This window comes from Pezoporus occidentalis, unplaced genomic scaffold, assembly GCF_034315485.1.
Source record: "Pezoporus occidentalis ecotype Australia unplaced genomic scaffold, CSIRO_AGI_Poc_V1 ctg183, whole genome shotgun sequence".
NCBI lineage: Eukaryota > Metazoa > Chordata > Aves > Psittaciformes > Psittacidae > Pezoporus > Pezoporus occidentalis.
In genome coordinates this window covers 555,087-578,406 of record NW_026913673.1, presented here as the reverse complement: position 1 = coordinate 578,406, position 23,320 = coordinate 555,087, and the positions used below count along the sequence as shown (strand labels likewise).

Sequence of the window (23,320 nt, the reverse complement as noted above, 5' to 3'; positions counted from 1 at the left end):
CTACCTCCTGGTAGCAGGGAAGGTGCACTCTGCTTTCCTGTGAGAAGGAAACCTGGACCACCTTTTTAAATGTTGTCAGTAGCCTCAGCACCATCTATTTCAACTCCTAAACCTTCCACTTAGACCAACAGCAGCCATCTAACAAGAGTTGCAAATTTTCCCCTCCAAAAGAGAATTCTGATTTTTCTGGTGATAATAAATACTCTCAAATTTAAAAATGCAGCATCAGGATGTGGCATTTACAAATCTGAATGGTGATTTTTGTAAAATGTTGCTGATTTTAATAGGGGAATAGACTGACACTTTATTAAGTTTAGAACAGGTTTGTTAGTTAAATAGTACGTTAGGGGAAAGAAATGCCTGTATGAGGTAAGTGTTTCTGTTCAAGACTGTATTTTTGATTAGAAGACATATAAGATCAAAATCATCTTTGGAGCAGCTCCTGAGCAGGCTCCCTGCGTACCTTGGCCCCTATGTTACAAATCTGTTGGCTTGTTCATAGCTTCAGCTGCAAAGTCCATCATCCTTCCGGAGAGCAGCAGCTCAGTGTTCCAGCCAGCTCAGCTCACATTGCACCTGCCAGAGCAATGAGATGTGATGTCAGTGAGACATGTCACGATCACAGGGTCAGGAGCTGCAGATACGTTTCCTTCACAGCACCCACAGGTTGCAGTTCCTACATTGCTTTTTCCATGTCCCACCTCTATAATGGTAATGACATGAATAACACCGTCCTCTGATTTTCCTGCATCAACTAAAGATACTCGTACCATTACAAGTGTGGCTGCACTGCCGCAGCATCCTTGGGGCAGAGGCTCTATTTCCCTATTGCTTTACAGCAGCTTCAGCAGCAGATTTCTGCTGTAGGAGCAGAACTTTCAAGAGCTTCTTGTGATTCTGCAGTAACAAATTAATACATATGGCTGAAAATAATTTGAAGGAAAGAAACAAGATCTTAACTTAGAGGCAAATTCCAGATTTCTGTGTTACATATAAACAATAAAATTACAAAAGCATGAAGAATAACATGAGAACATGTTTTAATATTAGGTTGAGTGCAATGAACCCACCCATTGCTGCTTGATGATTATATATACATAAAATGCAAACAGTGTCATTTAGCATTGCTGGCAGTGCTTTATTATTTCAATCAAAAAGGAATATAGTGAAAGGAATTCAGAAGGGGTGGATAGTGTCAGCAGTAACAACACACACGATTACACACTACTATAATTAGCAATGGAATTTAAAGAATTAAAAAGCAACACATTTCTTTGTTTTAACTGTGATTTGGGCTCAGCAGCAGCTCCAGCGATGCACTTGGCATAAAAGTTTCTCCCAGCCTTTGTTAAAATATAAACCCATCAGAAGGAGAAATGCTGCAGCCAAAGGGAAACCCTTCAGTATGAAAAGGGCCCTAAAACCCCTCCAGAAGGCAGTTTAATCCAAATCTGGGATAACTATGGATTAAGAATACATTGATGTTAGTTTGTGCTCCCCTCTTTTAATGCTACTACCTCATGCTGATGTGCTCTGGCTTGCTTTCCCTAAGCACTGAACAACTCTTGCACTGTATTTGCTGTTTGATACACAAATGTGTGGAGCAACCTGACATTAGTGCTGCCGATGGCCTGTACTCTCATTCCTCTGATTTCATCTTGAAGTGTGATTTGTAGAGGTGACAAGTGTGAATGAAGAAGGCACAACAAAGGCTTGCACCTCGAGTACATCAAACTTTGCTTAATTGCAGCTGCGGTGTGCTCAGAAACACATCTGTAAGACTGAGGAGTGATTTATCTGATCTAACATACCTGCATGTGCATTTGCAGCAGTTTCTTATGCAAATCAGGTACCTGGGCACACAAATCATTCTCGTTAGCTACGGGAGTGTGTGATGACCTGATCTGCACGTTCAGCTGTAGAACCCCTCTGGATTAGCATGGAAGCTGTGTGCATCTTTGGCATGCCAAAGTGTGTGCCCAGGTAGATTGAAAGGTAGATCTTTTATTATCTCTGCTTTGCTTTGCTATACATTAACCGTAATGTGCACGTTACTGCCATTCACTTGAACTCATAAAACCATGCTGATGATATAAGGAATAATTTGCTGAACATTTTGAATAAAAGATTTTAAAATAAGAATATTCATCCACTGAATAAGTGTAATTTCATCTAAATTAAAAAAATTGGGAACAGAAAACATCTTCTTGTATGACAATAAATACCTGCAACCCTCATGGGAAAAACTCTGTCAAGGTTATTATAAGCAATCTTGTTTGCACAGCATCATGAGGAAGGATACTTCCAATGTCTCACTGCATGGGGCCAGAGAAGACTGAAGGTGACAGACAGCAGCCACTGCTCACACCCACACGGCCACGCAAAGGAGCCAGCAGATAAACTGTGAGTGAACAGAGTGGCGGGCACGGAGCTGACAGACTCGCAGGGGAACAATCAGGTTTATGTAGGTGCTCTGCCAGGGTGCAGCCAGCAAAACTGAAACGGAGAAGCTGATGAAATGCTGCTCCTACCTGGACTTTCAACCTTTGGCTCCAGGGAGAGGAGCTGCTGGGCTAATGTGTGAGCTTAAAGAAGGAACCATGTGAAAATAACATCCATGGAAACAGACTCTTGAATTGAGGTACAGAAAGACAATGCTGCCATTGCTATGACGGCCAGTTGGGAGGGAGAATGGAACACAGGCATGGGAACTTCCAGTACTAAAAATGGATTGCTAAATGTGAAAAGGGGTTCACTTCAGTAAAAACCCCTGCTGCGATGGGTAAAGACTGCACAAGGCTCAGGTTCTCAGTTCTGAACCCACTAGAGACCAGATTGATTTATCTTCTCTCCTTTTTAATGCTATTAGCATGTTGGGTAGAGGGGGCACAGTTACAGGTTGCTCTTCTCCTTATGTTGATAATACACAGGGAAGGACACAGGAGTGCTGAAAGTAGGATATCTAACGTGAATACACATTAAAAATTAACCTGAATGCTTTTTGTGCTCTGCTTTGCATTGGGAACACAACATTTTCACACATACTGGTATTTTTGCTCTGTTTTGGTTGCAAAAATAATATTCTTTTCCAATATCTTTAAGTTAAACCCCAAGTGATGTTAAAAGAAAACCCACGATGGCAGAATGCACACGGCTGTGCTTCCACCTAGGACCCAACGAACGGATGATTTTGCACTTCTAGAGCCAAGTCCTGCTTTACTTGTGTCAGCCAGGCCCTGCCATGGACTCACGAGATGTAAATTCACTGGTTGCAGCAGTACAGTCCCCGCGGGTGTTCTGCTACACGAATATGTACACACACGGAATATTAATGACAGCTTTCATTCACAGGCAACATGTGAATTATGAATGAATGAAGTTCTCAGCGTTCAGCAGAAACCTTCTAGCACGGTTTGCTTTAACGTTCTGGAATGTGTAATCTCTGGTGCAGTAGATGGAGCTGCGTGTGCCACCCCAGATGGTGAAAAGCACACTGAAGAGCCTGGCTCACTCTGCAGCATGGCTCTGTTGTAAACATACACTTCAGGGATATCCTGAAGGAAAAACTGAAGTTGGAATCAAGAGAAGCTATGTAACTCTGATCTGCACACCCCCACTGAGGCAGAGGGCTGTGATTCCTGTTACCAAGGTGTACTGTGGCAATCCAGTAAAGTATTGAGGAAAATGGGCTCTGAGACTCCTTATGTTTTATCCATGCTGGGAACTGGGATTCTTTTCCATTCCAGTATCAAGCAGTGATACCACAAGGAGGGTCAGCTGTAAAAGGAGAATAAAATACCTAGGACTTAAAAGCATTGGGAAAATTCATTGATCTCTGTGAAATGGGTTTAATTTCTCAGATAGGTGACTCGTTATCCCTTGAGTCTGTGGACAAGGGGAGAGCTGTAGATGCTGTCTACTTTGACTTCAGCAAGGCTTTGGATGTGGTCTCCTGGTATCATTATAGCCAAACTGGTGTGATAAAGACTAGACAGCTTGGATGGGGGGATGGATGGATGGATGGATGGATGGATGGATGGATGGATGGATGGATGGATGGATGGATGAAAAATGCCTGAGCCATCAGCTCAAAGCCCTGTGCTCAGCAGTTCAAAGCCCACAGGACTCCAGGACATAAGGTACATGCACAAAAACTCACCTGAGAACATGTTCACAGGTACTTAACCTAAAGGGGGAAAGGGCTCCTCTCCTTTACCCACAGCAGGAGTGGGGCTCTAAGCTACTCCTGCCCTTGTTTAATCAGCACATGAAAACCCAACCGAGGCAGCGGCTGCATGCCTCAAGAGATAAGAAAATGCACTCAACAAGTTTAAAAATTGTAAGTATGTCAATTGCCAGAGAACAATTCAAGAGGCTAAAGCTGACCAATGGCTGGTACCATTGTGTCTAAACACTGCCTTGAAATGTCGGTACAGGATCCTGACACATGCTGGAAATCTGGCCTACTCTTTATCTCATCATTAGTTAAGTTCATCAGTATATTGCAACTGAACTATTCCACGCTTGCAGCCCATTTTGAATGTCACCAGTGCATTTGGGAATGTCTGTGGCATCGTCATCTCTGTGTGTAAGCTGTAAGAAGTTTTCAAGGCTTAAATGGACCTAAAACTTGTCATGCTGTCAATAAGTTAAATGCAGTTCATACTCATCATTTGTCCTGGATACATTTACAGTTTTGCATTGCATGTTGGGTTGAAATTGCAACTCTTGCCTGCTGCTGTATAAAACAGCATTACAAAGAGAAAGTGACTGACCATAAGCCACAGCACAGCAGTGAAGGTGACAGAAAACACTGTTGACGCCCTCAGTGCATAACAGAGATTCATGGCACAAACTTTATTTGCTACTGGCAGTAAAACCAGACAAACCTACAGATTTGAGTATGAATCCGTCAGTGTCCCTTGGAGATTCAGGTTTTTGCTACTCACATGATTTTACATGTGAAATTACTTCTTTCCCAAATCAGCATTTCAGAAACCTTTATGGCCCACATTCAACGTTGTGTTACGCTGCCAACATTAGAAGTGGCTTTGGTCACTGGCCTTTGACAGCGACACAGGTAACTGTTTCCTGTGGCCGCAGGGCTCTTTGTTTGGCACCTGGATTTGCCGTGATTGAACAGTTGCACTGGTTGGGTCCACTGCCAGCTCCCCCTTTCTCCAGGGTTCTGTACTCTCTTGTCAGTCACTTCTTTTGAGCACGTGGATTACATGACCAGTGGGCTATGCTTTGGTTTACGGTTAGGAACACTGATGTGTTCAACCAAGGATATCTGAGATTTACCTTAGCAGGGTTTGAAGAAGACTATGAAAGCATTCTATTCCAAGTGTAAATCATGCTGATACTGTGAATGTGCACTAGCAAGAGGCACAGGGACACAGAATCATAGAATGGCTTGGGCTGGAAGGGACCTTAAATATCACCCATTTCCACAACCCTGCCATGGGCAGGGACACCGAGCTCCCGGACCTCCAGAGGTAACGGTCACAAATGATATCAGTGTTCACCTCAGATCTGGTGACCCCAGGTGTATGGGACATGGGTACGCACCAAGAATAACGCTGTCCTGCGAGCAGATTCCACACGAGCCAGGGCAGCGGCGAGGCCAAAGGCAGTGCCCAACATCAGGAGCAGGTAACCCTGCGCTGGGACTGCTCCATTGCACCAGCTGGGTCAGGGCAAAGCCAGCACCAGCTCCATGGTGCCCGGAGGGGGAAGCTGCGCTCTGCACACCCCATCCTTGTCCTCTGCACCACTGCATATGGCAGGGTCTGTGCAGTGCGTGTCCTGCAAGCACTGGTGATGGGGAGAGTCCATTGGGCACCCTCCAAGCTACACAACAGAGGGATGCATTTACTCTGCCTTTCCTTCATCATCCTAACCTCTCCTGTAGCGTTACTCTTCACTGGTATGTGCAGCTTTTCTTTTCTTATTTTGCCGCTTACTGACAACACTAAAGCAGCTCCATCCCTAATGCGCACACCGATGCAAAGAGAGGCGGCGCGGTCACTGGCACTGGTGACGGGTGTGACAGGGCAGCAGGTTCCACCGCAAGCTGGAGCGTGAGGAGCGCAGGTGCCTGCGAAGGCAGACCCGCCTCACAAGGGGCTCCGCGCCGGCGCCCAAGGGCCGCTGGGCCCGTGCCCGGTGTCCGCCGCCAGCCCCGTCCCTCAGCGCGGCCCCTCAGGCCCGGCGCGGAGCAGGCCGGGAGGCGCGGGGCAGGCCGGGATACGCGCCCTGAGCGTCCCAAGATGGCGGCGGACGGCTGTCCCCGCCCCCGGCGCGCACATGCGCAGTGGCACGGCGGGCCGCGCCGCCCCGCACCGGCCGGGGACGGGCGGCGCCGCCACAGCGCAGCGGCGGCTCGGGTAAGGCCGGGCCCGCGCCTCCCCTCCCTGCCCGCTCTCGGCCCCGCGGGAGGCTGCCCGGGCCCCCGCGGCCGTGCGGCGCGGTGAGGCGAGGCGAGGCGCGGCGCGGTGAGGCGAGGCGAGGCGCTTCGCCGCGCTCCCCCTCCCCTGCGCTGCTGCTCCCCGCCCTCCGCTCCCTCCCTGCCCCCTCCCTCCTTCTCTCCAGCTCGGTCTCAAAATGGCGGCCGCGCCCGGTGGTGAGGAGGGAGCCGGGGCGGAGGCGGGGAGGCCGGGCGGCGGCGGGCGGGCGGCGGATGCGGCGGGGGCCGGGCCCCTCGGCCCGGCGGGGTGCGGCGCGCTGGGGGTTTGGGGGGGCGCTGCGGGGCGAGGCCCGCTCCCCTCGGCTGGCCCTCGGTGGGCGCCGTGCGCGCTGTGGGTGACTTAGCAGGAAAACAGGGCGCGGGGGAGGAGTGGGCCAGACAAGGGAGCGGGGCGGGGTGGGGTGGCGGCGGGGAGGGAGCCCCTGCGGTGGGCTCCGGCCTTCGCGTACCCCCCCCCCCAGGCCGCCGCTTTGGTCCCGGTGACTTAGCAAGATGCCGGGAAGGAGGCGGTGGGCCGGGCGCGGGTAGCGATAAAAATACAGCCTGGTTTGAGGAGCCGGGTGTGCGTGTGCCGGGGAGGACGGCGAGCATCCGAGCCCCCCCGCAGGGCTCTCCCGCTCGCCGCTCCCCGTCCTCTCCGAGGGCAAGGCGGCGTTTGTCGGGAGCTGGCCCAGATCCGCGTCTCGGCTCAGCACGGCAAACAAAACCGGGCTGGTAACAGAGGGGAGAGGAGCAGGGGTTATTTTGGGGATTTCTTGCACATCCAGCCTGTTTCCCTGCAGTGATCTCGCCGGGAAGGCGGTGATAGGAGGTGGCTCAGACCTTCAGAGCCAGCTGCAGTAAAAACGGGGGAGGGAGGTCTAATCTCTCCTCCTTGGGGTCGTATCGCTGCCGGGGTGTCTCCAGTCACGCAGACTTCCCTTGAAAGCCTCCTCATACCAATGGAGTTTGCTGAACCGCTCCGTTTAGCGCTGGGTTTTTGTTTCGCAGGAGGGTATACGCAGGCAGGGAGGGCTTTTGATGGAAGTTGGGGGGTGGGAGTGGTGCCTCCTTTGGAAAGTTTAGGGTTTACTCAGTTCTGTGGGTGTGAGATCGGTGCTCATTTATTTATTTATTGGTTAAGGTGGATGCAGTTAAACTTGACCTTTCATACCAATAATAATGTGACACCTTCCCTTTCTTTGCCATAGTGTTACTGGTGAGATTTCCTCGCTGGTGGTGCTGCAGCAGAGGGCTTGGTTGTTGCAGGTCAAGTCAATTCATAATGAATTATCTAACCAGGGGATGGTGGAAGGTTAATCTGAGCTGTATTAAAAATCTTTAATAAGCACTGTTTTACTGTAGTAAACGTTTGGGTGTATTGACATGGCTGAATTATGTGTTTTGGGGGAGATGATTTAAGTGTGGATTCCTATGACAGTATTGTTTATCGTATTGGGAGATGGGGGTTAAAGAACCCACATTTAGTGCTGATCATTTTGTAAATGATTGTGCAGCATTCGACTGGTTTTCAGGAGAGGGAGGGTCTGCTGTCAGGGTGTTATTTGCCCTTAAGAGTCATTTGTTAAATAGGAGAATTATGTTGGGGAACTAAACAAAGAAAATATTTTCAAACAGAAAGATTTACTGCAGATCTCCAGCTCGTTCTCGGGGATCTCGTTTTTGTGTGTTTCCTTTGCTATTACCATGTTTATGGATGCTGTGTGCAGCCATTGAGCAGAGGAGAGACTGGGTGGAGTAAGGAGGCAAAGCTGTGAAATGGCTAGATTACCCTTTCAGAGCTCTTTTTTTCCCTTTGCTGGGGTGGAGGAATACTAATTGCTGTAACAATGAAGTCTCTTCTTTAGGGAAGAATCTAATGGTGCAGGAACCTTCTGAAATGAAACAAATCTCGCATTCTGTTTGGAGGCTCATTTTTCTGCAGGGTGGATCTGGATTTGTCTGGCAGGGAGAAGTGACCAGTCACGGTTGCAAAGCCGGGTTTTTTTGTCCGATAACCATTTCAGTTGATCCACTTGGATATTCACTTGTTGAATTTATTTTATTTGCACTTCAGAGAAGAATTACAATTTTTGTGTGAGTATTTTACACACAAGATTCTCTGGAGTATGGAGAACCCCCTGTATTGTAGCTTAGTGCTATTATTTGTTCATGTAACTTCTTGGTGAGACTGGGTTATGGTTGCACGATAGAAGACAGTCCCTGCCTTCTCTGGTGATCACAGTAGAGTAACTCCTATTAGTATATGGACGTAATTGCATTATCCTTCCTCGTGTGCTGACTTCATCTAAAACAACATCAGAAGATTTTGGAAGCCCTGTTGAACAATATGGCTCTGTAAGAGCATTACTGTATCACTTGGGTACTGCTGCATCATGGGGATAATACTGATGCTTAGATTCAAAGTTGTGTAGGAGAGGCGTTAGAACAAAGGATTTGGGGAATACAATGGGGGTCAGATGAAGCACCCGAGGGGGCTTCTTGTCCAAGTGCTCTCCTGTTCCAGATGTGGCTCATGACATTCCCACCTGAGTACAGTGTTGAGCAGAGCAAGTACAACGCCAGATGCAAACAGTTCTGAAGCAGGTTGAGGTTTTGCTTTTTCTTGGGTCTATCTCAGATCTGGAGTCCAGTTTTTGATGGTAGATGGCCACAGATGAGAGTGCACTTGGTTTTAATCTGCCCAAAATTAAATTAAAGGGTAGTGGCTTTTTTAGAAGATACAGTTCATTCACTTGGAGTAGATATTGCAGGATTCCGTGGATGTGTTCACTAAATGCCCGTGTCTAAAAATGTATCCGGGCTAAGAGCAATGAAGAATTCAATAAAAACCACTTGCCTCCTTCCAACTTTGGTTGATTTTTGTCCTTGAAATGGTGGCAGTCACTCTCTGTACAGGAGTAACTTGGTAACTTCTATTCTGCAGAAGAACAGGACATTAGTACTTACCTTTATTTCTGTATGCAAGGTTTCTTGTGTGCATTGCTGCCTTTTCTGACCATGCTGTTTCTTCTGCTCCACCCAGCCTCAAGTGCTCGGTTTGCATTCTTTGTCTGCCCTCAACTTGTGTGTCTGTCCAGCTTGCTATCGATGGGACAGCTATTGAATTAGCATCTGCTGACTGTCTTGCCCAATGCTCCATCCTTGTCTGCCTTCAAGAAGTCCATAACCAACTTCCAGCAGTGGTTTGTACCCTCTTATAAAATCTGGGCAGGCAGTAGCTGGAAAGCCCCTGCCTCTATCAGTCAGAAATACACTGGGGATGTTTGTTACTGAGTTTGTTTGCAACCCTCCCTACCTGCTTCTGGTAGTATGACCTAGAGGGGTCCGAAGGGCAGCAGTGTTTTCAGCTAAGGGCAGAGACTGTGGGAGGGCTGCTGACATGTCCCTGAAGTGATCACTGAAATACTCCTCAGCCTGAAAATGAGATCTGCTTAGGCCTCAATTTAGGAAAACAAGAGAACAGTAAAAATCAGCAATTGCTATTAATAAATAATAATTTCAGATTTCATACAGGGCGTGGGGGAGCTCCCAGCCTGTAACGTGTAATTTGTGATGGGGCTTGGAGATATTTCCCAAGTATCAGGGCCATGTGGTAATCAAAGTGGGCCTGGGTTTCTTCTGTGAGGGTTATTGTAGAGTACTAGGTTATGTACTGTCTACGCACAGGTCTGTTAATGAAGTCACATCTAGTCTCCTCTTCATAAGGAGGAGTTCCATTAAATATCATTGGCAGAACAACCTGTGTGCTAAAAATGTGTTGAGCTGATGAAGCCTTGCCTGGGTTAAAGGCTTTCTCAAGAGCTACTTTATTACCTGACAGAAGGGGAATAGGGTTCCTAATGTGGCTTCTGGGTGTTAGGAGCAAAGGTGTTTATTAATAGGTGATGTTGCTTTGTCTTTTGATCTGCCTGACAGGGTAGGTTACACCTCAGTTTAAGTTCTTAAAAACAGGCATTTACACTAAGACATAATCCTGACCTGTTTAAAACTAATTTCCAAGTACATGAAGTTATTTCTTCAGAATTCTGCTTATAAATGCTGTCCAGGTCAGCAGGGGCACACACATGGTCATCTGCAGCACGCAGGGTTGTGCCATTCCTGGAGATGCAGTGGTGTGATGTGAGCTGTGGCTGTACGATGTGAGCTTTGTTGTGGTGCCTCTGGCTTGGGTAGAGTTAAATGCCTGATTTTCTTGTATTACAGTTATTTTAGGGCAGTGCCTTTCCTCATCCCTGCCATGGTTTGAGACCTACCGATGAGTATTACATGTTAGAAACATTTGAAAGAACCGTGATTTTTATCTCGTGAATAATTTCATTCTAGATTTAACCTGGTGAACTTGTCTGGCACGGCAGGTTAGCCCCAATAGATGTGTATATCTGACTTGTATCTTATCCTAGGTGACTAAAGAAGGGCCTTTTCTTCTCAATACTCATTGAGGCAAGATGTGAATGGAGCACTGCTTGTCTCATTCCGCATGTTTCAAAGCGCATTCTTTACTGTTAACCTTGTGCTCTCGTAGGGGATAGATAGGTGTGGCTGAGGCTAGCTTGCTTTCAGATTGCTGTCCTGGAAGGCACCTATCCTGTCACTGTGTGCTGGCACGTGCTGGTCAGGATATTCCAAAGAAAAATGCTACTTAGCCCTAAGTGTGTGCTGATCCATTTCCCCAGTGCTATAAACACGCAGCCCCCTTCAAAGCAAGTCATGTGTGCACAGTGTTGTCATACTGAGCAGTATCAAGGGCACTGGTGCATGCATAACTGTGTAAAAAAAAAAAATATCAACATTATGAATTCAAAGTACTTGTTGGTTAATGTGTTCAGCAGTACTTGAGCCATTTCCTCCTCGCTGGTGCTGCTGCTGAGAGAGCACAGCAGTTTGACTTGGCTGCTTATGGCCTTTATCTTGTGGCTGTGATTCCATTGATTCTGGAAGGTGTAGCTGGTATTTTTAACCAGGCAGTAGTTGCTGTAGTCTTGAAAAGGTTTTTCAGTTCCAGGACACTCCGTGGTGGCTGAGGTTCATAGGTGGTGCTGCAGCAAGTGTCTGTGCTGTGGTTCCCGGTGTCGCTGGTCCCTGCTGGGTGAGTTCCCAGGCAGGCTTTTCGGAAGCACCTCTTGTTCCCCAGGGCCTGCTGGTGAGTCAGAGCTGTGCTGGGCAGGGCTAAGGTGAGGGCTTAGGCATGATGCAGTGCTGGTTTGCATCTGAGAGAGCACCATGGCCTTCATGCTGGGATTATTTACACCTTCCCTTCTCTATCGCTGGTAACTGCTCTATTGTGCACCACAAACATGAAGTTTTGTGTTGAATTAGACAGATGTGTTGTCCCCCCCCCCAGGTTGCCTCTGCCATGGTTTTCTGCATGGAGTTAGCTTAATGCCGAAGCAAAGGTGTTAAGTTTATCCTTCTTTAAGACTAGAGGAAAATCAGTTAGAAACATCAAGCCTGTTTACCTGTAGATAAAGGACTGTTTCTTCCATGTTGGCAGTTTGTCTTGTGCTTGATTCACCTGGGTTTTGGGGTGAACAAAAAGATTGGACAGACAATTTGGTATATTTAAATGCTGGTTTCTTTGCAGTCTGTCAAGAGGATTAATGTGAGCATGTATATGTATTTTGAAACAGATGGTGTCTATTAAATCAGTAGCGGTAGAAGTTTTTGGTTCTCACTCAGCTGGATTTGTAAGCAGCAAGCACAGGCTAGGTTTGGGGAAGCTTAACAGGGGAGCTTGAACCCCAGTGTTCACCTGCAGCAGGACTGAGGAAGGGGCTAAAGTTCCAACATCATGCGTGCCATTTCTGTCACAATCTTGTGAATAGCTCATGCTATTCCAGCACACTTGGAATGTGTCTTTTTCGTGGCTTGGTCACACTGCTAAGGAATGAGTGCTAATGGTGGACAATTTCCAGTACCACAGCATCGCGCAATCACAAATCTGTACATCAGTAAGACGAGAACTGAGGTGGCTGTGAACAGTGTGGTCTGCTGCCTTGTGCCTCATCTGCCTTGGCCCTGGTTTGTGCTCTCTGACGTACCTGCATGGGAAGCTGGTTCTCTTTTGGGCAGTAAAGAGTAATTTTGTGTTTGTCTTCTGCTCTCTTGGCTTAGATGAGGGAGGGCAGTTGCTCTCTCCAGCAGGAGAGTCACTGTGTGTGCAGATAGGTGGGAGGTTCTGAGGGATGCTGCCAAATGGGCAGGGGAGGCAGGTATCTCTTAGGGACTGGTTCCCACAGTTGCAGATCCGCTTGAGAGGCAGCAGTGTGGCTGGTGAAGAGGGGTCAGCAGGGAGCTGAGACACCTGCTACAAGAACCCTGGTTTCATTACTTTTGATAGGGGGGTCATGAAGGATTCAACTCTGTTCCCTGCCATAGGGTGAGATGTGGGTATGACAGTTGGGATGGAGGGTTGGTCTGGGTTTTTTTCCTTCTCACTTGTCAAATGAAGTCATTTTCAGACAGCAAGCTTTAATGTGGCTCAAGGACTGATGGGATGCTCTCGTGATTTGAAGAGTGGAAGTTCTGCCTGAATGTTTGGGTTTCTTTGTGGTTTTGACCTTCTGTCTAAACCTTTAATGCAGATGTTCCTTCAGATGTTTTTCATATATAAATATAATCCACAGTAATTTTTAACATCCCATTTCCAATAGAGCAGGCAGTTTAATAGCTGAAATAGTTTAAATCTGGATATAGTCCTATGACTTCCTTTACAGTTGTAAGTCTACAACTTCATTCTTCAAGCCAGAGAAGTATGGGGGAAGAACTGAAAAGAATGAAGTTCTGATGCCCTGTGTGCCTGCTGGCCACCTGTAAGAAACTGCTCTGAGTACATGAGCTCTTGGTGGCTGAAAGCAGCTTAAATGCAGTGTTGTATGTGGTGGTTGACCTAGCAAACATGATTTTGAAACTAACCTTGCTGAAGTCATGCAGAGAAGCAGTGATGTGCATTGTGCCTTTCTCTGAACAGGTTTAGGGGAGCAGCTTGTAGCCCTCTAAAAAGCCTCCTGTATCACTCACTCACCCTCCTGCTCCCCTCTGCCTTGGTCCTGTTCTGCTCTCCTTCCCAATTTCATTGACCCATCTCTGACCAAAACGTCCTTCAGGACTCCAGTGAAGTTCAGTGCAAACCCACTGGGGATTAATACGAATTTTAAAGTAATTTTGTGACACGATTCCTTGCTGTTGTATCACTATCACAGCATACTAAACAGCAACAGGAAGAGTTCCATGTCCAAAACCTTTTCACATGTTTTAAAGGTTTCTGCTGCAGCGTGCTTTGCCCGGGTGGTTCGTTTACTGGCAGTTAGATTTACCTTGCTTTCAGCCAGCACTGGGCAGGCAGGTGGCAAGAGGGATGTTTTTGCTTTCCTGTCAAAGTCTGCATGTGGACTGCAAACTTGAGCTCTGACCTGAAGAAGCTTAAAGGCAATAAAGTGATACATAGTGACTGTGCCTGAGAGTAAATTGTGTCATGCGTCCATCAGAATGGCAAACCTGATGTGATAGAGGGAGGATAAAGCTCAAGATTGAATTAATTTTCCCCTAAAAAAGTATTTTCCTAGAAACTTGGTCTAAATGTGTTGAAAAGTCACCCGTTGGTGGTGCCTGGGAGGTAACAAGACCAGAAATGTCTTGTTTCACAGTCCTGAAGGGAGGTAGTGACCGCCGGTGATGTGTGACACAGTGATTATGACTTGAAATAATATGGAAGAGTAGAGGGGCATATGAGTGTATTTCAGAACGCACAGCTCTGATGAGGACAGGAATGCCTGTATTTAGGGAACGTGCAGCAGGGGGTAGTTCACTTGATCCTGTGTTACAGCATCTCTATGACATGTCTTTGCTTGATTTTGTAGCTGTAATTACAGCCGGCATTCCAAGCCTTTGGAACACAGGCACTCTGATCTGCTGCAGATCACCTTCTGGCTCCCCAGGGATTTATTGTTGAAGTGTTTTCAGAAGTAAACTACAGTATCAGGTTTTGAGCAAAGTCAATTCAATTACCCTGTTATGTAGGTGAGCTGGATGGGAACGCAAGCAGAGGATGTTTCAAGGGTTGTGTTTGCTTTGGAAAACCTTGAAAATGGGAAATATTTTTGGTAACTTACTGCAAAATGTGACCAAACATGGCACAAAAGCTGTATTATGTATATAATACTGCACTGATACACTTGGCAAAGCAGTTGTGCTTGAGACCTATGGGCATTTTATGACTTAATTGCAGAATAACAGGCTTACTAAACATGTGAATTAAAACCGAGGCTCAGAGTTGTAATTCAGATCAGATTGGCTTCTGTTGTGTTTTTGCAGAATACGATAGCTGTTGGGGCTCACTTTTCCCTGATCCCTCAGTGAGCTTCACTGATGTAGGCTGAAAAGTGGAAAAAAGATTAGCCTGGGTCAGTAATGAGGCTCTTCCTTGTGTCCCGGCCTCATCCCAACCGGCTCAGCTGGTGATGGGCCCTGACATTCTCTAGGGTGAGGCGTGTTTGCCACATGGTAAGAACAGGCTGGTCCCAGGGATTTTCTGCTGTCACTGCGGGCGACGTGGAGGGGGAGAGGAATTGGGTGTTTTGTTTCTTGCCTCTTTCTTTCCTATCAACAGATAGAGACAGGTTTCTAAGAAGCTTTTTCGGGTCATGGCTTTTATGCCAAGGAAATACGGATGTTACTTCACTTCTGGTTCGTATTTCAATGGTGACTCCGTACTATGGAGTCTGTTTCTAGAGCACATTTGTGGGAAGAGTTGTCCTGTTCTGAGTTTGATAAAGCAGCTTTCTGCCTGCTGCGTTAAGGCAAAATCAGACCATTAAAAATTAGTCTAGATTAAAGGGAAGTGTTTTTATGTACTTGCTTATAACTTGCTGGAATTTAGAGGTGTAATCTACAGGTGAAAGAGAACAATTAAGTTAATCTAGTGCTGCCATAAAAGGCTGCAGCTCTAATTCTGTGCAAATACTCGCAAGTACCCGCTTTGTTCTCTTGTTAATATGTTATGAAACAAGATACACCATTGAAAAGCCTTGTAAAGCTCTGATGAGCCAGTGTGTAGCAAGAGGAGATGCAACAAGACTTTGTATGTTACTAATGCGTAAATGGATCATCCCAGCTTCAAAGCGTTGCGGAAATAAATTGTGATGATATCAGTTCAGTCTTTGGTGGCTTTGGTCTCTGCAACCACAGAAGTGACTTGCCCTTCCCTGGGACTGAAAAATGGCCTGAAGAGAGGAAGCTAACTGAGGTAGGATTAAAAGATACATTAACAAACTCCGAAGAGAATGTAGGGAGTTTTCTTTCAGGTGAAACCTCTTTTAAAACCAGTAGAATGTGTTAGAGAAACAGCTTGGAAATTGGTAGCAGGTACCTGGACTCAAGGCTCTTTTTTGGAATTACAGTTGGTGGCAAATCAGGATTTGAATTAGAAGCTAAATGTGAGCAATCTAAACCTCTGATTTCAGAATGTGAACCCAGATGTGTTTTCTTGTGTTGGGATGGCCTATATGCCTTTTAACACTGGCTCAATATTAAGTGTGCCTAACCAGGCAGTCTGAGAACCTGATCTCATGTTTGTCTCCTTCCAAGAAGCATTCTTGTAGAATATTATTAAATACCTTTTTTTTTTTCCCTAATAACACTTAGAAAACAAATGGTCTTGTAGTTGAGTTCATGCAAGTATTAGGATTCTGTAAAAGGCAAAATGTACTGTTCCTAAAGCAGTGCACAGCTCTGAAAAGCCTTCAGAGCTGAACGGTGTTGGTCTGTTCTGTATCTGCTCATACATTTGCTCTGTAATTCATGCCATGCATCTTCTAATTTTGGCTGTGATGAGTTACAGTTACGTGTTGAGTGCGCAGAGCTTGTGTTTCTGTGGGAAGGCTGTTTACGGAGCCTAAGCAACCGGCATTAAAAGTGCAGGAATCGAATTAATTTGGGTTTGAGTTCCTGGAGGAGCTCTGAGCGTGTATCCCGAGATCTGCAATAACAGATGGCCAGTGGTGGTTGTGGGGTCACCAGACAGCAGCAGGGTGAACCTGGGGTGGTGCTGGTGCATTTACTTGCTTGCTGCTGCTGCTGCCACCAGTGTTGTGAACCAAGGAGTGATGTTGAAACTGATTTTCTTGCTCTAACTCATAGAAATTCAAAGGATAAGAGAGAAAACATAAAATAAGGAGGGAGGAATGTGCCTGTGGGAATTACGGGAGATGGGAAAACTGGTTAAGAAGGTTTTAAGGCTGATTGACTGTTCTTGCTAGTAGCCAGTAAGCAAATGTGTCTGTAGGCTTCAGGACTGGAATTACCAGGCTGATAAAGATTTTGAGCCTGGAGTACCAGTGGTGAGACCGACTTCCATTGTGGTGCTGAGGAGGATTTTCTTGATGATGGGAGCCCTGGTTTAAGTCATCACAGTGATTACTTAAGTAAATCTAGGCTGTGAAGGAAGCCTGTAAAACTGAACTTCTGAAACTTGTAAAGACCTTTCCCTGCATTACTCTCTGCGGCTTTATTGATGTGACTTAAAATCTGGTTAGAGCCTACACATGTCTGCAGGGAATACTGATTCCTGATGAACTTGGAATAGCTCTGCTCACTGTATGTCACTGCTTGATGTTTGTGTAGGTATTGTAAAACCTTGCCTAGCAAAGCGGGCAAGTGTCCAGAATGAAAGCTGAGTTCCGAGCTGTACAGCTGCCTCAGAGCTAACACACACAGCTGAACCCGGTTCATTTGCTGCTTGTGCATCTTAGGGATGGCTAGCAGGTCTCTCTCCTGAAGTTACTGGGAAGGGGGTGGTTCCTGTGCAGTTGTCAGATCTGGGGTGTCTGCTTCAGGTGTGCAGCCAGCCCCAGCTGGGTGCCTCGACAGGAGCCAACAGCACAAGGCAGCTACGTGTTGAGTCACTGCCAGGGTGGGACCATCTCCGGATGCGTGTCAGGCAGCATCGCGAGCCACTGAGCCACCCCAGTTGCAATAGATGTGTCCTGGGAGAAGTGTGGGTGAGTCCTGCTGTGAGCACAGTGGGGCCCAGGCCATGAGTGGTGAAGCCAGGGAATCTCTGACTCCCAGTTCAGGGAAGTGAGGAGACTTGGAGTCGTCAGCTTTATCGATAGCTCTGTATGCTCTAGAAGCTCATGTAGGGAAAAAATGTGACCTGTGTTGATTCATAGCTGTCCTTTTAAATATTTCTTCTTAAAGATGATGCTTAAAGAGTGCCCCCTTCATCCCTGCAGCACACCTAAGGATGGAATTAGATCTTTTATCCTTATTACTGAGATTTTTAGCAGTCCTAAGTGTAAAGCTGGTCTTTAGCTAGGTGGAGAAGCTAGCAGTCGAGGTGAGATGCAGTTGTGTGTTGAGGATACACTGCTGATAGTGGGGCTGAGGAGGATGTTACACACAGCTCTCGATTGGTTTGTGTTTCATGAAGAAGTGGCTGACCTGGCCTGGAGCAGGTAACGTCTGTGGTTCTCCTCCACTACTCTGGAGAGCTGAGCAGTTGTCCTGCTGGAGCAGGGAGAGGCGATGGTCCTGTGTCATTCCTGTTCCCGTGCTGTGTGTTCAGCTGGGGCTAGCTCCCAGTTTTAAACTGCTGAAAAGACAAGCGATGGTGCTGAGAGCACTGGGAGCCTGTACACAGTGCAGAGGTTTGCACTCAGCCCTCGTAGATATGTGACTATTGAATCTTCAGTTAGAAACTACAACTGCTTGAGTGTAGAGTGGGCCTAGCAGTACAAGGCATGTCCCGTTTTAATTGGTAGCTGTTACTCCATGGATGGCTCTGTGCAAGTTCATCTTTTTTCTGTACTTAATACAGACCAAATTAAAATGTTCCTACGAAGATATCTTTTTGTGAAGGGAAGACGTGGCTCTGCCTTGATACCTTGTTCCCAGGGAGCCGCTGGTATTGACAGTTTCAGGTGGGGTGCAGTGTACAGGTGGTGTCTCCGTGGCTTCTTCCCAAGGGTTCTCTTTGAACACTTGCTTCCTCTCATTACTGAGGCTGTTTGCGGGTGTGTGGCACACAGGGGTGACTCTACCCCTTGATAGGCCTGGAGGAGGACTGGTTAGTCTTGCTCCACTGAGTTCTGTATGTCACCAAACCTTCCCCAGCTGAGGAGCAGCAACACACATGGATGATATTCCTCTGTTCTCTGTTGTTTCTGAAGTGGCACAGAGGTATAATTAAAGTCGGGTCCTTTGGGGCTTTCTGGGTTTGGGTGTTTGTGCTTGGGTGGTTGGTTTGTGGGTTTTGTCAGGTTTTCTTTTCTCTTTGCTTGTTTTCATTCATTTTGTTTTGTCTTTGTCAAAGTGTGTGTATGAAGGAGGCTGCCCTGAAGATACTCGGCCTGTGTTCGGGTGCCTTTGTAGTTCAGAAGTCAGGAACACTGAGCAGGGTGCTTGGAACAGACACTTCTCAGAGCAGCGAGGTGCTGTAGATCAGTTGATTGGTAACTTATTGTGGGTCAGCTGGAATTTGCTAACAGCACAAAGAGCTGCTTTGCCTTGTAGCTGCTGGATTTTATCTAGTGCTAAGATCTGTTCCTGAATAACAACTCGGAATTAGAGCGAGGGAGCAGGCTGTAGTATTGGGGGTATACAGGAGAAGCTTGGGGTTACTTTGCGTTAGAGGAGGAAAAAAGCCATTCTAAGTAGATGACCTGTGTGCAAGGGGTTCTGCTGCAAGTGGACACTACAAAAGATGCAGTGTCAAAACTGACAGAATATTGCAGTGTGTTTTTTTTACTGGAGTTCCTGCACTGGTGCTGGATTTACAAGGCATTCCCTGTGTGATGGTAATTCATAACGCAAAACGCGCCTTCTGATTTTCAGTTCGGGATGCTCACTGTGGTAGCACTACAGGCAGATTTGGGGAGTTGGTGTCTCTGTGTTCTGCTGTGCAGTGCTTCAGCCAGTGCTGCTTTGGATGAAGCAGTGCCTTGTTCTGTTCTTCTCCACAGTGTTTGTCGCTACCCAAGGCGTTGCTATGTTCATACTGAAGGGCAGAGATTCAGCCATTATAGGCCTGTTTCTCAGTACTTGCATGTACAGCAGCATTGCCCTCTAGAGGGCACTTCTTCTGCTCGGTGAATGTTTTTTTTTCTATATTAACCACATTTCCATTGATTGGTATGGGATACACCTACTGTGAAGTGAACAGGGTGAAACCAGCTGTGTGTCTGCTTGTCAGGAAGCAAACTATGGGACAAGAGTAAGTGGAGTGTTTGCTCCGGCCTCTGAAAGGATGCAGCCTGCGCTATCGGTTTGCAGTGACTTGTTTCCAAAATAGCTATTAGGGAAGAGGTCAGACTAATTACATGATGGTGTGCTGCCTGTTGGAGCTCTCCTGTCCTGGCCGGCGTGCAGAGCAGTGTTTTGGTGTGCACAGCACTCCAGGAGGGAAATCCAGCAGCAGAGCGAAATACGAGCAACTTGCTGCTTAAGCTTATTTGGAAGCAGACAGAAGAGCCTAGAGAGGTTTAGAAACAAGCTCCTGATCCCCTGTGATGGATAAGTAGACATTAATGATACAAGCCTGGTATTTTCTGCATTTCTTTTCATGTAAGAAAGGCTTCTGTTTAAAACAAGCTCCTTACCAAAATGGTTCTCCAGCTTTCGTAGCGAACCTGGTACCTGTGTCCTGCGGAGAGGCAGTGGGGACACGTTTCCTGAAGCAGTTGTAGGAGGTTTACAAACCACATGCCATCTCCTAAGTCTGTATGTGTTGCTGTGTGCAGTTTACTTCACTGCTAAGAGCTGGTTGGTCAGACTTGCTGAACAGCTTGAGTAAATTATGTGTTACATGCAGACTCTGGCCAGGTATGCCAGAAACGCCATCTTCAGCAGTTCTCATGACCAGGTTTTATGGTTTCATAATCCTAACAGAGTTCCTGCAGCGCAGAAATGAAAAGGCAGTGATGCCAAGATGATTTTGGGGATGGGTCAAACTGTCCAGTTGGAGTAGATGGTACTCAAGGAACACTGAAGTTCATGTTGCTGAATAATAAGATACTAAGTGGTGTTGGGGGGAAAAGTCATTTGTTAAAGGCAAGATTTGGATGGACTTGAATATGTTGAACTTCAGCTGTATCTGAACTAGCTTGCAGTGTCCCATGTGTGGTGATTCAGTCAGTGTTGGCCCCAGCTGAAGTAACAGGCTTGTGGCAACTGCCCTGTGATAATTGTGCTACGCTGATGAGATTGGAGAGCTGCTTACAAATTCGCTGTGCCCCAAGTATGGGTGAGATCGGAGGTGAACTGTAGGTAAATGGGGTGAGCCCCTGACCGAGAAGGTGCAAGTATCGGCTTTTAGACAAGAAATGAATGAGCTCATGAAGGAGCTGGAGCGACAAACTGAGTGTGCTGTGGTGCTGCTGGCTATGACCTCAGGTGTGCCATGGCATCTTCCATAGGCCCTTTCTGGAATGTTCTTAGCTTTCCTTAAACTCTCGCCCAAAGCTGGAGAGATACAGGAGAGCGTTGTCTGATCCCTTGTCTGCGTTGAAAATGAGCTGAATGAGCCTTGCTGGGTTTAGCTTGAAGAGATAAACCTACAGAAGATAAGAGTCCAAGCATAAGGGTAGAGGATTTGGAGGGGGAGCTCTTTGACAGGAGTAGTGAGGGCAAATTGTAGGCTGTTTACAGTAGGCCCAAGTTGTTCTCGTCACAAGAACATACATGGAATTGCCTACAAACTAGGACTAGGCTATGGCTGAGAATGCCTCTTTCAGCTCCCTGTTTCTTGAGGGAGTAATGATGGGAAGAGGGGGAATAAAGAAAGTGTACAAGTGGCTCCAGGCTGCTCATCCAGGTGGGAGGTGTGCAGTAAGGGCATAATCCACAGTAATAAAATGAATTTGCATTTACAATTCCAGTCGCTTTGCCTTGTCCAGAGCACTGGTGCAGTCCGAGTGCAGAGATCACGTCAGTCCAGAGGGACTTAAAGGAAATTAATGGCGTCTCTTTCTCTTCCTTCTAGATGGATTGAATCTTCTGTGTTGAATGTCTCCGGATTTCCTGTTGGGTTTCACGTCTGGAAAACTACTTTTGATTTAAGCCACTCTGTGGCAGACTGAATTGTGGATCCAGGGTTCCCGAGACTTCAGATCTCGAGGAGGCAGCCGCTGCTGAATCACATTAACCTGTCATCGCAGCCACAATGGTGCTGTCACAAAGGCAACGAGATGAATTGTAAGGAATCACTATTTCTGAGTTTGTGCCATGTTTCCATTAAACTTTAAATACTAGCTTTTGTTTCCAAATAGATTGAAGGGTGGCTCTGCTCACCTGCCAGTCAAGTACCATGTATTGTAGTTTATTCACTCTTATTACAGATTTTAGCAATCCTCTGAAGTTTTTTCATGTAGAATCTTCCTAGAGTGCATGTGTTAAAGGGAGATGGAAGCATGAGCTGTTCTGCATGGAAATGGGGAAGTGACCAGAGATCCCCCTTGGGATTTACTTCAGAGGTCTGATGAGGAGGCAGTACTCTGGCTTAGCATCCATCCTTTATGGGGAGGCATTTGTACTTGAATGCAGAGTTGTGTTTAGAGTCGTATGTGTGAGGAGAGATGGAACATGTAAAAGGTGAGGAAGGAGAATCCAGTGACACAGGAAGAATTTTTATGTGAAAAGCAGATTCTTTTCAGAAGAAAAAGTCATTGCTGCTTGCTTCAGCTACCAAAAGGTATTCATTTTCTTGGGTAGGTGACCACCCGATTTTTGTGTTCTTAAAAAGTATCAGTTTACTTAAATATTTGTAGTGTAGGTATATATGTGTATATTTACAGGTGAGGTATGTGTATATTTGCTCACAGGTCCTTTCCTGCGATGTAACTAGAAGTTACTGTATTCTGAAAAAGAAAGCTAAGATTTGCTCCCTCAAACCAAGCATTTTATTCAAGCTTAACTGAAGTAAAATTTTGTACCCTAAACCTTTCTGCCCAAATTAGTTTTCCTTCAAAGATAAAGCCACAGCTTTAATATGTAGATGTGGTTGTTGTTTTTGTATTTGCTATGGCTTTTGTGTACCATACAGATTGATCAGTGTATTCATGCTGCTCCAGTGTGTGATAACTTCAAAGGGAAAGGTAGCCCCAAACCTGAAATAAAACTTGTATCCTGCTATTGACATCTTGGAGCAAAGTCTGTTTGCCAAATGTATTTGTAAGATTTGCTTGGGCTTTAACAAAGCTGACAGTCCTGGTGCTGTACTGCACTGGAGAGTGCGGTGTCCGTTGTGCCTTTTATACAGCAGCAAAGTCCAAACCAGCCTGCTCTTGCTGTGGCTCAACGTGCTGTCCCCTGTCTTTCAGAAATCGAGCAATAGCAGACTACCTTCGGTCCAATGGCTATGAAGAGGCATATTCGGTTTTCAAAAAGGAGGCTGAGTTAGATGTGGTGAGTTCAAACCAGATTCTTCATCTGTCTTTTAAGTAAAGAGTGCTTAATTTTATGGCATGCATGTCTATTATGTGCCTGTTAGCTCATGCAGTTTCAGAACTGGAGGTGATACACTCACAGCTTATTGCCTGGCCATAAAATTTAATCATCATCACTGGATGACTCCACAGTTTATGAGCAAAACTCTCACCTTTATCTGCAGCTCGTGACTGAGGCATGTTTTTAATCTTGTTTTTGTTTGTCTGCCTACTACTCATCTGTACAATGCTGAGCGTTTCCTGTAATGGCGTTTTAAGGATCCAAGTCCTAAGAGGGCCTAGGTGCTTCAAGGTGGAAGGCGCCAGGAATCAAAGCTAGCAAAAGGCAACGTAAATGTGTAAGGAAGGTGATAGATGATATGAAAGAAGGACGTGGCCCTTCACTGGCCTAACTCCGGCATCTCCATACAGG

The 23,320-nt window shown here is 46.4% G+C and overlaps 1 protein-coding gene and 1 long non-coding RNA gene across 3 annotated transcripts in view; one reads left to right on the top strand and one right to left on the bottom strand.

Annotated features, from left to right (window-relative positions):
• Window positions 1–376: 376 nt before the first annotated feature.
• Window positions 377–5,909, bottom strand: LOC134162132 (uncharacterized). The gene is made up of 2 exons (XR_009964213.1): window positions 5,572–5,909; window positions 377–576 (listed from the first exon to the last, which is right to left on the bottom strand). It is a non-coding gene; the product is annotated as an uncharacterized LOC134162132 (long non-coding RNA).
• A 459-nt stretch (window positions 5,910–6,368) lies between these two features.
• The window catches only part of PAFAH1B1 (platelet activating factor acetylhydrolase 1b regulatory subunit 1), a 28,775-nt gene continuing 11,823 nt past the window's right edge, over window positions 6,369–23,320 (top strand). Inside the window, exons 1-3 of one of the 2 annotated variants that reach the window (XM_062615644.1) lie at window positions 6,369–6,389; window positions 21,447–21,658; window positions 22,783–22,867. In XM_062615644.1, the coding sequence (XP_062471628.1) occupies window positions 21,627–21,658; window positions 22,783–22,867 (117 nt within the window). In that variant the 5' untranslated portion in view covers window positions 6,369–6,389; window positions 21,447–21,626. Of the gene's footprint in view, window positions 6,390–6,526; window positions 6,626–21,446; window positions 21,659–22,782; window positions 22,868–23,320 lie in introns of those variants that run through there. The other variant, XM_062615643.1, reaches the window with a different exon arrangement.